Raw genomic sequence first — 11699 nt, forward strand, 5'->3', positions numbered from 1 at the left:
TTGGTTATGAGCACAATATTACTGCTTTCACTGTACAATGTAATCTCCCTTCTTGATGAGTTTATTGGCTAAAAAGAAAAGCAGAATAGATCAAGAAAATGTAAAAGGAAGAAAATATCTGGTTATGGTTGTCTTCTATTATGTGTGTAATATAATATTGTCCTAATTTATATGACAAGATTGAAAGATTTAAATTTTGACCCTAAATTCGGACATAGAAGCTTTAGTATTTTGAAATAGAATTTTTATATTTGAAATTTGTAAAATACATTAAAAAATTAGTTAATTAATTGATTAACACTTAAAATATTTAAAAGCCATGTTAAAAATTTTGGGAAAAAAACTTGATTAACTCTCAAAATTCTCTACAAATATTTATCATATAAATAATGGAGAGATTTTATTTTGTAACCCTCTACCAGCACCATACAATATGGACCAAACTAACAACATAAACGTTGGAGTACCTGTCAATTATTGTGTAATAAAGTTGAGAAGGTTTTTAATTTGATTTTTCATTTTCAAATTAGACAAACCAATTTTTTTTCATTAATTAAGACAAGTCAATTTTTTTTTCTTATTCTTAGTATTAATTGTTTTTTCTCCAAATTAAAATGTAGACATCATTAATAGAGGTAATATGGTAAAATAGTTATGTTATTAATTATTTTTGTAAATAAATATATAATGTCAAATTGGTAGAGTAAAATGAGATAAAAGGGAGTAAATAAAGGAAAATATCAAGTGGGAAAATTCAGGACTGGAAGTTGAAAAATAAAAGGGAAAGGAAATTTAACTGTAATATGAAAAAGGAAGAAAAGAAGGTTTATTCGTGTTTGACTTTGACTGCGCATGGCTAAAAGCCGGATATATTGAGATAACATAAATAAAAAAGATTATTTACAGTAGTTGAGCAGATTTTCATCACTTATATCTGGGATAGGGTCTCCCATTCAACGACATTTTCCAAAGTCTGGTAGTAATTTCTTCCTTTTTCATTTGCACACCATAATTGACACGATCTAATTACACATAACATCAAATTTCCTTGTTTACATTAAACACCATATATACGTTTAACTTTTTACTTATTATTCTTCTTCGTTTCTGCCATCTTGCTCTTTGTTAATATCCCAGCAAGCTTCAGTTTCTCTCTCCATCATTCACCCTAAATGTTTTGATCAGTCTTTTCATTCATTCTCAAAAATCAAAATATACCTTTTCTACTTGATCTCAGATTTGCATGCATGCCTTTCAGGTTCGAACTAGGGCATTCGTATTGCTAATTTTGTTCTTCCTCTTTATTATACAGTAGACAATTAGGTCACATATTGCCGCTTAGAGCTAGAAGACAACTATTGGATTAAGTTAGTAGCAAGTCATTTTTTACTTTCGATATGATTTTTTAAGCTGTAATATATGAAAAAATATTGCACATAAAATTAGTTTATCTTCTACATTTTATGTCCCCGTTTATTTCAACTTGCAGTTTGCTCTAATAATTTGTGTTTCTTATTCTTGCAGGATAGAAAATAAATATACTGATGATGATGTCCGCAGCAGCAAACGGGCAGCTTTCAGTTCCTCCAGGGTTTCGTTTCCATCCGACGGATGAAGAGCTTCTTTATTATTATCTCAGGAAGAAAGTTTCCTACGAAGCAATAGACTTGGACGTTATTAGAGAAGTGGATCTTAACAAACTTGAACCATGGCATCTCAAAGGTTACTCTTCCATCATTCTATTTTTCTTTAGTATTAATAGGACTTTCTTTTTTTGAAATTAAACAACAAAAAAAGGAAGAGAAAAGGCATGTTAAAATTATTTATTTCATGCATGTAGTTAATCGTATAACTTTCTTCTTCCATGATCTAAAAGGCATACAAGACTAAAGCATAATCTTCTTTTACTTAAAACTTTTATCTACTTTTAGGCAACTTATTTAGTTAGAAGATGCTACCAAAAGTAAGTTAAAACCGGGTAGATCAAGTTAATCAAGAAAGGACTCGATAGATTTATGAGTAGAAATCGAATTTAATTTATAAAGATGAGATTTATATATCACCAAATTGGATATGTACTTCAAAACCATAGAAAATCTCCTCATAATCATAAAAATAATTCCAAGGATAATCTAAATCTATCATATCTTCTAAAGATTAATAAAAAACAAAACCATATTACGACAACCACAGTGGATTTTGCTTGTATCCTCTTACTGCCTAAACGGAATTTTGCACAAGCAATGCAATATAACCTACCGAAGGTTACTTGCCTTCTTTTGTTCATCTGTTATTTGACATTATGGAAGGAACAAATATAAATACTCTGTTAAATACGTACGAGCTACCTAATCCCACCTGTGCCAGTTGGAACTTGGATGAAAAGGAAGAATAAAGCAACTCTTAGAGTATTTTAATGACGTGGTACACCATTTGTCATCGAGGTAGTTTAATGTACTCTTGTAGATAGTTTGACTGGTATTGGATCTAGAACTTGCGCATATAATATCCACACAACCATATGCTAATTAAATGTTAATTGTATACACTTGATGAAATGCAGAAATTTGTAGAATTGGATCAGGTCCACAGAATGAATGGTACTTTTTCAGCCACAAGGACAAGAAGTACCCTACTGGGACTCGAACAAATCGAGCGACTACAGCTGGATTTTGGAAGGCGACAGGGAGAGATAAGGCAATATACCTTAGCAATTCCAAGAGGATTGGGATGAGGAAAACTCTTGTATTTTACACCGGACGCGCCCCTCATGGCCAAAAGACTGACTGGATCATGCATGAGTATCGCCTTGACGACAACACTGCGGAAGTTGAGGTTCTAACTAACTTCTCCAATAAACTATATTTTTCGTTTTCTTTCCAAAACTGTATTTTTTTTTAAATGACTTATTTTCTGGAAAAATATATTTTTGGAAATATTTTCTGTTCGCAATTGGGGAGTGGAAAATATTTTTTCTAACGAAGAACATGTAGTCTCAATTCGAGTTTATGTAATGCTGTTCTCAAACTAGTTCGTTTTAAAAAAAAGAACTGATACATTCTATATTTTGAACTTCATACATTACCTTCAGTGCGGCGAAGCTTTTATAATTAGGTATATATTATAACATGCCTTAACACTACAAGTTTCACAAGTTTTAAGATACACAAATGTTATGCATATATAAAACCGCGAGTTTAAAAAATGTTCATTATGTTTTCAAATTATGTGTCTAGTCAAACTATCATATAATAAATTGAATCAAAATGAAGTAGTATTAAGGATTTATAGATTGATAATATTAGTCATTTGGATAGTGTTTTAATGAAATCTTTGAGTATAAAATACTAAGTTTTCCTTTCATTGTTGAAGCCATTGCAGGAAGACGGATGGGTTGTATGTAGAGTGTTCAAGAAAAAGAATTACACTACAAGTTTTCAACACGAGATAGGAGATGATCACGAGGAAAGGTTACATTTTACCGATCAAATGAAGGCAGGAAGTGCTGGTGGGTTGACAGAACCTTCAAAACAAATTATGCAACAACCTCAAGCAGCTTGCTACGGCTATGCATCATCCTTTGATGGTTCTATGCACCTTCCTCAACTGCTAAGTCCAGACTTGTCACTTCCATGTCCACTCCCTCCCTTGAGTAACGTGAACAACATCGAATGTTCTCCTCATCACAACCTATTGAGGCTAACATCAGCAGGACCTGCTAGCGCTTTCAACATTCCTCAACAACACGATAAATTTAGTGGCGACTGGTCTTTCTTGGATAAGCTTCTTGCTTCAAACCAAGGCGCCCTACAGTCCCAGACAACTACTGGAGATTTGGATAACCCCACAAGCACACAAAAATATCCAATATTCCATCACCATGCCTTTGATCCCGATCTGTTAAAATTCTCAAAGTAGATATACTGACCAGCGTTTAATTCCTCCCCCCCCCCCCCCCCCCCCCCCCCAACCACCCACACCCCTTTTTTTTTTTTTTTTGTTTATTCGGAGTTCTTTCAATGTTACTTAGAGAACTTAATATCTTGTACTGTTTTTTAAAAGTACTTCATTCATCTTTTATACTCTTATACAATGGTATTTAACTTTGGTTTTTTTATTATTACAACAATACTAGTAAAAATAATCTGTTATGAAATATGAGCAATATCATAGAACAAGAAACATAGGCAAGAGATAGAGACAATAGTATGTAGAGTATCTTATTCAAATGTATTCAAGTGTGTTGTAGCGAGTGTCACACCCCTTTATAACCAAAAAGATTATTTGTTTTAAAGTTTGAAAGGGTTTTTATTATTAAAGTGACAAAAAGATGAAAAAATTATTTCGAAAAGGACTTTTTATATTCAAACTCAGAGTCGCCACTTGGCATAATCGGGTGTGCCAATTCACCTTTAGAAATCCTTTTTCAAAACTGTTTTTGACTCTTTTAAATTGGTTGCGAATAGAGATTCCGGCTAAGGAATTATGTTAACCGAGGGGAAGGTATTAGGCACCCCTCAGTCCCGTGGTTCGGCCACGGTCGCTTGGTGGAGCGTATCGGCTAATTTGATACTACGAATGTATAAACCACACAAAGCATGCAAAACAATCAAGTAAACAAACAAAACAAAACAATCCAAATTTAGTGTCTTGTCCAAAATAGAAAAATGCAAAAAATATAAATCTTATTCTAAACTAGTCCTAGACTAAGCTCCAATGCTTCACCCGATGCCTTGGGCCTTGATCACGAACCTCCTTCGAAGACATAATATGTCGGGACATTCCCCGGTGAATAAATACATGAAACCTCGGGGTATTCCCCGGCCAAATGAATACACTTGAGTCAAATATGATAAACTAGAAAGAAACATTCACAGCATATTCAAACATTCAACCAAAACATAAGTTCTAAATTTGCCTACCCAAACCTACATTTGCCTATCCGTTTCAACATCATTCATGCTATTCATGCTTATCCCAAATTAAATAAAACAACAATAAATCAAGATTAATCTATATTCATCTATTTTTACCAATTTTCAATTCTCACTCCCCAAATCCATTTTTAACCAGATAATTAAACCAATTCTATACGCATTTCACCAATAAAGTTTTCACCTCTAAATCCAATATCAAACGAACAACCAACAGGGATTCAAACATGTCAAACAACACATCATTTACACTCACGTAAAAATTAAAGAGAGATAAGATAGAATTGGACCTCAATGCCACTTCAAATGATGTATTATTTGATTAATCTCAGTAGAATCCGCGTTCGAAAACCTCAGGTCGAACCTCAACAATAACAAAGATCCAACTCGATATCGCCAATCCCCAATCCAAACAAATTTTAATTTGCGAACACAGAATCAATTATAAACTTCTGAATCAACAACTTCGAACAATAATAATAAAACCCCCCAAAGATGAAACCAATCTCGGAACCCAAGAGTAAAATAAACCTAAATCAAAACCAATCGACGACAGAAGAAAACCTGACACTAGATGGACGACAAGATTGATACAAAAATGGATTTCCATTCGAAATTGACCGGAACAGGGCCTGAGATACGGTCACCGCTACTAGCCATTAGTCGATCACTCTAGTAAGAGTTGGGGGGAGTGACGCTGGTGACGTCCACCGGCGAAGAGGGTGTTCTCCAGCCTCTCAATCAATTTTATCTCTCTATTCACTCACCATTTCCGATCAACCCTTCTATTTTCAGTTGTTTCTCCGTGTGTGTGAAGTGAAGAAAAAGAAAAGCTACAAAATAGAGTCTTTGCTTTGTGAATGGTGTCTACTGTATGGTCTTCGATTGCGTATGTATATATTAGTGTGTTAGTATGTGTGTGTAGCAGTGATGATGAAGAAGTAGTATATATCATGTGAGATGTTTGTGCGTATAGTGTATTGAGAGTAAACTTCAGTGTGTGTATGCTCTGTGTGAGAAGAAGCAAAAGAAGAAGGAAAAAAAACAAGCGTGAGGTGAATTTTTGTGCAGGTAGGTGAATTGGTTAGGATAAAGTTTGTTAGGATAAGGAAATATTTTTTTGATTGGGGATTTAATTTTTTAAGATTTGTTGTATTTGTTTTCTTGTGGGGAGAGTGTAGAATGGGTGAGGGTACGTGGAAAGGTAAGCTAAAAGTGAATAACATTCAACTTTGGGAGGGACAAAATTAGGTGTCTACAGCATGCCCCCTTGAAATGTAAACACGAAGTGTTTACAGACAAAGAAGTAGATAATGAGATAGAATTTTGTCCCGACCATTATTAAAAAAGAATGAAACAGAAGGAAGGAGGGAAACCAAGTATTGATTTTGGACATCATACTCATCCTTAGTTATAAGGAAATTAAGTTGCAGGCATCTCAAAGGATAGGAAAAAGAGGGACTCTACCGAGTTGGAGAGTCGAGTGAGGCCCTGTCGAGGTTCCAGTCCGCGACTCTGTCATTACATAAAAAACTAAAATTACAAGTTAAAACATAAATGAAATTATAAAAATCCTATCTATGCAGCTTCTTTTAGACTCTTGACTTGAGTTTCATCACCCTGTTCTTCAGTCGGGCTCCTGACTCGTAATTTCATCACCTTGTTGCTTGACTTTCAATTTCTTCACCCCGTTCTCCAGGTGGGATCTTGACTTGCTATTTTTCAATTTGTTGACTTTCAATTTCTTTACCTTGTTTCTTGACTTTCAACTTCTTCACTTGATTGCTTGACTTTCAACTTCTTCATTTTGTTGCTTGACTTTCAACTTCTTCACCTTGTTGCTTGATTTTCCATTTATTCGCCTTGTTCTTCAGGTAGGCTCCTAAAATCACATAAAAATTCGAAAGAAAATTATTCAAAACAAAAATTATTGTAAAGAGAAATTCCATTTGCCAGCAAAGTAAAGTTCCAAAAACAAAAATTAAATTTTTTGCCCCAGTTTATCATCAAAAGACTTTTGGGAAAGTCACATCATACCTAATTGTATGTTGTAATGATGAATCAAGACTCTGACCAAGAAATGCATCTCTTGAGAATAAAATTGAATGAACAAGACTAGGAGGTGCGTCTTCTAAGAATTAAAGTGAGGAATTCTGAGTAGAAAGTGTGTCTTCTAGAGATACAAGTTTAAGTTAAAAAGTGTGCCACCCGACAAATGAAAACTAGCAAGGAAATGTATCTCATAAGGGTTAAGTGCAATGTCTTGACTATAAAGTGCATTTTCTAGAAATCAAGGGGACTGACTCGACTAGGAGGTACATCTTCTAGGAATCAAGGGGACTGACTCAACTAGGAAGTACATCTACTAGGAATCAAGGGGACTCATTCAACCAGGAAGTATATCTACCAGGAATCAAGGGACTGACTCGACTAGGAAGTACATCTACTAGGAATCAAGGGGATCAACTCAACTAGGAAGTACATCTACTAGGAATCCAGACTTAAGTTAGGAAGTGCATCACCTAAAAAGTAAAATTTGAATTACCCAATTAAGGAAGTGCGTCTCCTTACCAATGTTGCTTGAATTATCAAAATAAAAAAGTGCGTCTCCTTACCAGTGCCGCTTGAATTACTAAAACAAAGAAGTGCAGCTCCTTACAAATGCCACCTGAATTACCCAAACAAGGAAGTGCGTCTCCTTACAAATCCCACCTGAATTACCCAAACAAAGAAGTGCATCTCCGTACAAATGCCGCTTGAATTACCAAACAAGGAAGTGCATCTCCTTACAAATATTGCTTGAATTACCTAATCAAGGAAGTGCATCTCCTTACCAATGTTGCTTGAATTACCCAAACAAGGAAGTGCATCTCCTTACCAATGTTGCTTGAATTACCCAAACAAGAAAGTGCATCTCCTTATAAATATTGCTTGAATTATTTAAATAAGGAAGTACATCTCCTTACAAATATTGCTTGAATTATCTAAACAAGGAAGTGCATCTCCTTATAAATGTCTCTTGAATTATCCAAACAAGGAAGTGTGTCTCCTAAGGTCAAGTAGAATTACTCGACTAGAAAGTATGACTTCTAGGAGTGAAGGTTCAATTTAGGAAGTGCATCACCTAATAAATGAAACCTGGATTACTCAGATAAGGAGGTGCATCTCCTAGGGGTTAAGTGGAAGGACTCAACGAGAAAATTCAACTTCTAGGAGTGAAGGTTCAATTTAGGAAGTGCATCATCTAATAAATAGACCTGAATCATCCTAACAAGGAAGTGTGTCTCCTAGAGATATTGGATGATGAGTTTTTACCATGGTTTTGATTACCAAACCTATGCAACAACATTGTCTTCTGCATTTATGAAAGTTTGGCATTGCAACCTTTGATGTTTAGGCTTTGAAATCCTTGATTTGAAGGTAACATGTGTTCCTGTTTCATACAAAGAAAACTTGTGAGTTTAAAACATGGTGGCTGGTTTGTGGCTTTAGCTTTCGCTGGAAACGCTCTTGATGTCGTCATATTTAACCTTACTCCTAACAATTATCATATATCATTGACTTTCCGCATCATTGACCCAAACTCAGATTATTAAGAGTGACTCTAAAATAAACACAGTATCTCTGCTTTGCTATGGTTCTCAGATAACCCCTCTAAACCTTGATATTTCCATGAGTTCCCAAACTTGTTTGTTGATAAAACTTTCTACATGCCTTATTTTTGCTCATAATCATTTCTCTTTTATGTTGGATTTTGTCTTGCTTTATGCAATTGGAGAAGCTGGTAGCCAGTTTTGAAATCTTTTCTCACTTGTTTTGATATTGACTTGACTCAAAGACAAAAGAAAAATGACAATGAATTTTATTTGGACAACTGACTCAAGAAAACAAAATAAAATAAAAAAAATAAAGAAAAGACAATGAATGTCCCCATTTGAAACAAAGAAATGAAAAATCTATCTAGAAATGACAATCAACTCTAATGATTATCCATGCATTTTGGATTACGCTGCCTGATTTTTCTATCCAAACTTTTTACCAATTGTTGTTGAGTTAATGGTCTTGAAACTGAGTTATTTCCTTAGGTCAGTTGTATTTAAAACCTTATTCGGCTAGTGACACCTTTAAGGGCTTTCACCAACAAGCCTCTCTCATTTTTATCTCAGCTCACCATCGCCTTATAGTGTTCGTGAGGGTTTTTCACCAATGAGACTCTCTTATTTTCATTTCTCTCAACTCACTGTCGTCTTATAGTGCCCTTGAAAATTTTCACCGATAAGACTCTCTCATTTTTATCTCTCAACTTACTATCGTCTTATGGTGCTCGAGAGGGTTTACACTAATAAGACTCTTATTTTATTTCTCTCTTGATTCCCTATGCTAAGGAGGACGAGCATTTCCCAAAATGCATCATCATATCCATTGCATGCTTAGCCTTAACATTCTTAAAGATTGATCTGAAGATCTTTCTTTTGTTGTAACTTGGCTTTTGGATAGGGTTAGAAAGAAAGGATAGCATGAGGCCCAAACGATACTTGAAGTGGGGTTGGACTTACAACTTTTGGAATCAACTCAATCAATGAAGATTAAATCATGCCCTAGTTTCTTTTGACTAGCAATTCTAAATTTTTATTTGGTTGGATTGATCCCAGAGTAGGGCAGCCTACGTATCTCACCCCCAAAAGAGGAGAATCAGGTCACACATAGTTCCGACATCTTATTCTTTCTTTCAATTTGATTTTTCTTTTTTTTAAATTTATTTTATTGGCTCTTTTCTCTTTGGGATTCTTTTTTCTGACTCCATTTTTCTTGACACTCTTCTTTTCTTTCTTTTTGGACACATTTGTGTCTTTTTTTTTTGAAACTTTTCTAGCTTCGTTTTTACTCGAGACTTTTCTTGGACGTTACTGACTCTATCCTGATTCTAAAAGAGAGGTACGAAAGAATCAAATGGGGTAAACAAAGGATGATACAATATTTAAATAGCAGAATAAAATACCTTCATCATATCAAACCTTGAAAATGCAAGCACATATCATGCAATATGGAATGAAAAATGAAGATCATTTGCAACACTTTAACAATACTAACTTTAATTGAGTATCTGTGCCACTTCTTCTTCTATACTTATCCAGCATACAACTCCACCTTTGTTATGCATCCTTCACATCGAATGATTCATGCTTTTGTGGAGCTGATTTTCTTTTTGTTCCTCTTGATATAGGATCACATATTTTTGAACTAATTGAGATATGTCTTTCAATTGATGACCAAGTTATTCTTGTAATTCTCAAAATATTTGCCTTAATTTTGAAAGAAGGCTTCAACATGGTCACTAAATGTGTCAAAACTCTATCAATATCTCGAATGCCTTTTTTTCTAATTCTAACCCCCTAATTCAAAGTTCATACTCAAATTGGATTTTAAGCTCTAGCTAAAAATTTTGCAAGCATGTCATATCACTAGAGCCAACATAAAATGTACTATGCAAAGAAAACAAACAAGCAACACATATTTAAAACACAAAGAAAAAAGAAACATTTTATTTAGTTGAAATAAAAGATAAAAGGGTTTAAACATGAACGACAAAGGGACAAAACAAGATGGATCTTGAACTACAACCCTAAAGTAATTTAGAAAATAGAACAGAAAACGAAACAAACTACCAGACCTCTTCCTAGTAGGGAGAGAGGTGACTTCTTAATTGCTCAGCTTGACAACTTAGCCACTAGTTTGCATATCAGCATGAATAGAACTTCCCTCACTGTCAATGTTCTGCACCATAATTGATCCATCTTGAATCATCTTTTTAATTTCTCTTTTCATATCTCGACAATCTTTAATACTATGACCTGAGCATCAGAATGATACGCATATCGTGTATTAGGATTAAAATTTCTTGAACGGGGATTAAGAGTGTGCCTAGGGAGAGGAGTGGTCATACCCTATTATACCAATCTCTAAAATAAGTTGGCATACGACTCTCCAATTGGTGTGAATCTATCTCTCGACTTCTGCCTCATTGCATTATTTGCCTTGTATCGAAAATCAAGCCTAGAAGGACTTTGGTATGTTTGTGGAGTTAGAGGATGACTTTGGGGAGTTGGTGCACGCCATTGTAAGTAAGAAGGGATTTGGACATATGGCTGTGCGCAATATACTAGATATGGAGGTGGGTCAATAGAGTAAAATGTATTTTGGAATTAATTATAGAGAGCTTAGGTATGAACTTGGGCTTTAGACTGATGGTAATGATGATGTCGCCTTCTTAGATGTGCCCGTCCTCCAACTATTTTATCTGACTCTTTTGGCACATTAGGTTTCTTGTTGAGAAATTTTGGTGGTCCAGTTAACTTAAAAGTAGGCTCAGGAGTATATCAATGATCACCAAGAGTATTGAACATGGGTCCACTAGCAGATTGGGGTAGCACAACCGTTAGATTGATAGCCAAAGTGGAAGACTTAGTAAAAGGTTGAGCAACAAAAGCACAAGCAGTATGTGGTGTTGTTAATGTAGCAGGCTTATACTGAGAAGCTAGAGGATGAGTGGTAGAAGTATTGGGATGCTGTTGGCTTGGAAGGAATTTTGAGTCAGGTTGCAATGCATCAACAACAATAGGAAACTGACTTTGCAATTTTGATGGAAAACTTGAGGTATTTGTAGGATCAATAACGGAAAATGAAAGGGAAGGCAACCCACTGGCCCAAGCTCGATACATTTTCATCATTTGTTGTCGTAGTCTCAAATTCTCTTTCTTTAAACTC

At 34.8% G+C, this 11699-nt stretch overlaps 1 protein-coding gene across 3 annotated transcripts; it reads left to right on the plus strand.

The window, feature by feature from the left end:
- Nucleotides 1-900: 900 nt before the first annotated feature.
- Nucleotides 901-4088, plus strand: LOC107866299 (NAC domain-containing protein 76). 3 transcript variants are annotated; one of them, XM_016712417.2, is made up of 4 exons: nucleotides 901-976; nucleotides 1525-1722; nucleotides 2564-2835; nucleotides 3373-3949. In XM_016712417.2, exons 2-4 carry the CDS (start codon nucleotides 1545-1547, stop codon nucleotides 3916-3918), a joined length of 996 nt encoding a protein of 331 aa, XP_016567903.1. In that variant the 5' UTR covers nucleotides 901-976; nucleotides 1525-1544; the 3' UTR covers nucleotides 3919-3949. The 3 variants fall into 3 exon arrangements, with proteins under 3 accessions (XP_016567903.1, XP_016567902.1, XP_016567904.1); XM_016712416.2 differs by having other exon boundaries at nucleotides 969-1258; nucleotides 3373-4085; XM_016712418.2 differs by lacking the exon at nucleotides 901-976 and adding an exon at nucleotides 983-1258 and having other exon boundaries at nucleotides 3382-4088.
- The last annotated feature ends 7611 nt before the right edge of the window (nucleotides 4089-11699 follow it).

The sequence above is a fragment of the Capsicum annuum genome, chromosome 3 (assembly GCF_002878395.1).
Source record: "Capsicum annuum cultivar UCD-10X-F1 chromosome 3, UCD10Xv1.1, whole genome shotgun sequence".
Taxonomy (NCBI): domain Eukaryota; kingdom Viridiplantae; phylum Streptophyta; class Magnoliopsida; order Solanales; family Solanaceae; genus Capsicum; species Capsicum annuum.

Coding starts and splice junctions, on each gene's coding strand:
- LOC107866299 (XM_016712417.2), top strand. CDS start 1,545: ATGATGATGTCCGCAGCAGCAAACGGGCAGCTTTCAGTTCCTCCAGGG. Junction 1,723..2,563: donor TGAACCATGGCATCTCAAAG/GTTACTCTTCCA, acceptor GATGAAATGCAG/AAATTTGTAGAATTGGATCA. Junction 2,836..3,372: donor ACAACACTGCGGAAGTTGAG/GTTCTAACTAAC, acceptor TCATTGTTGAAG/CCATTGCAGGAAGACGGATG.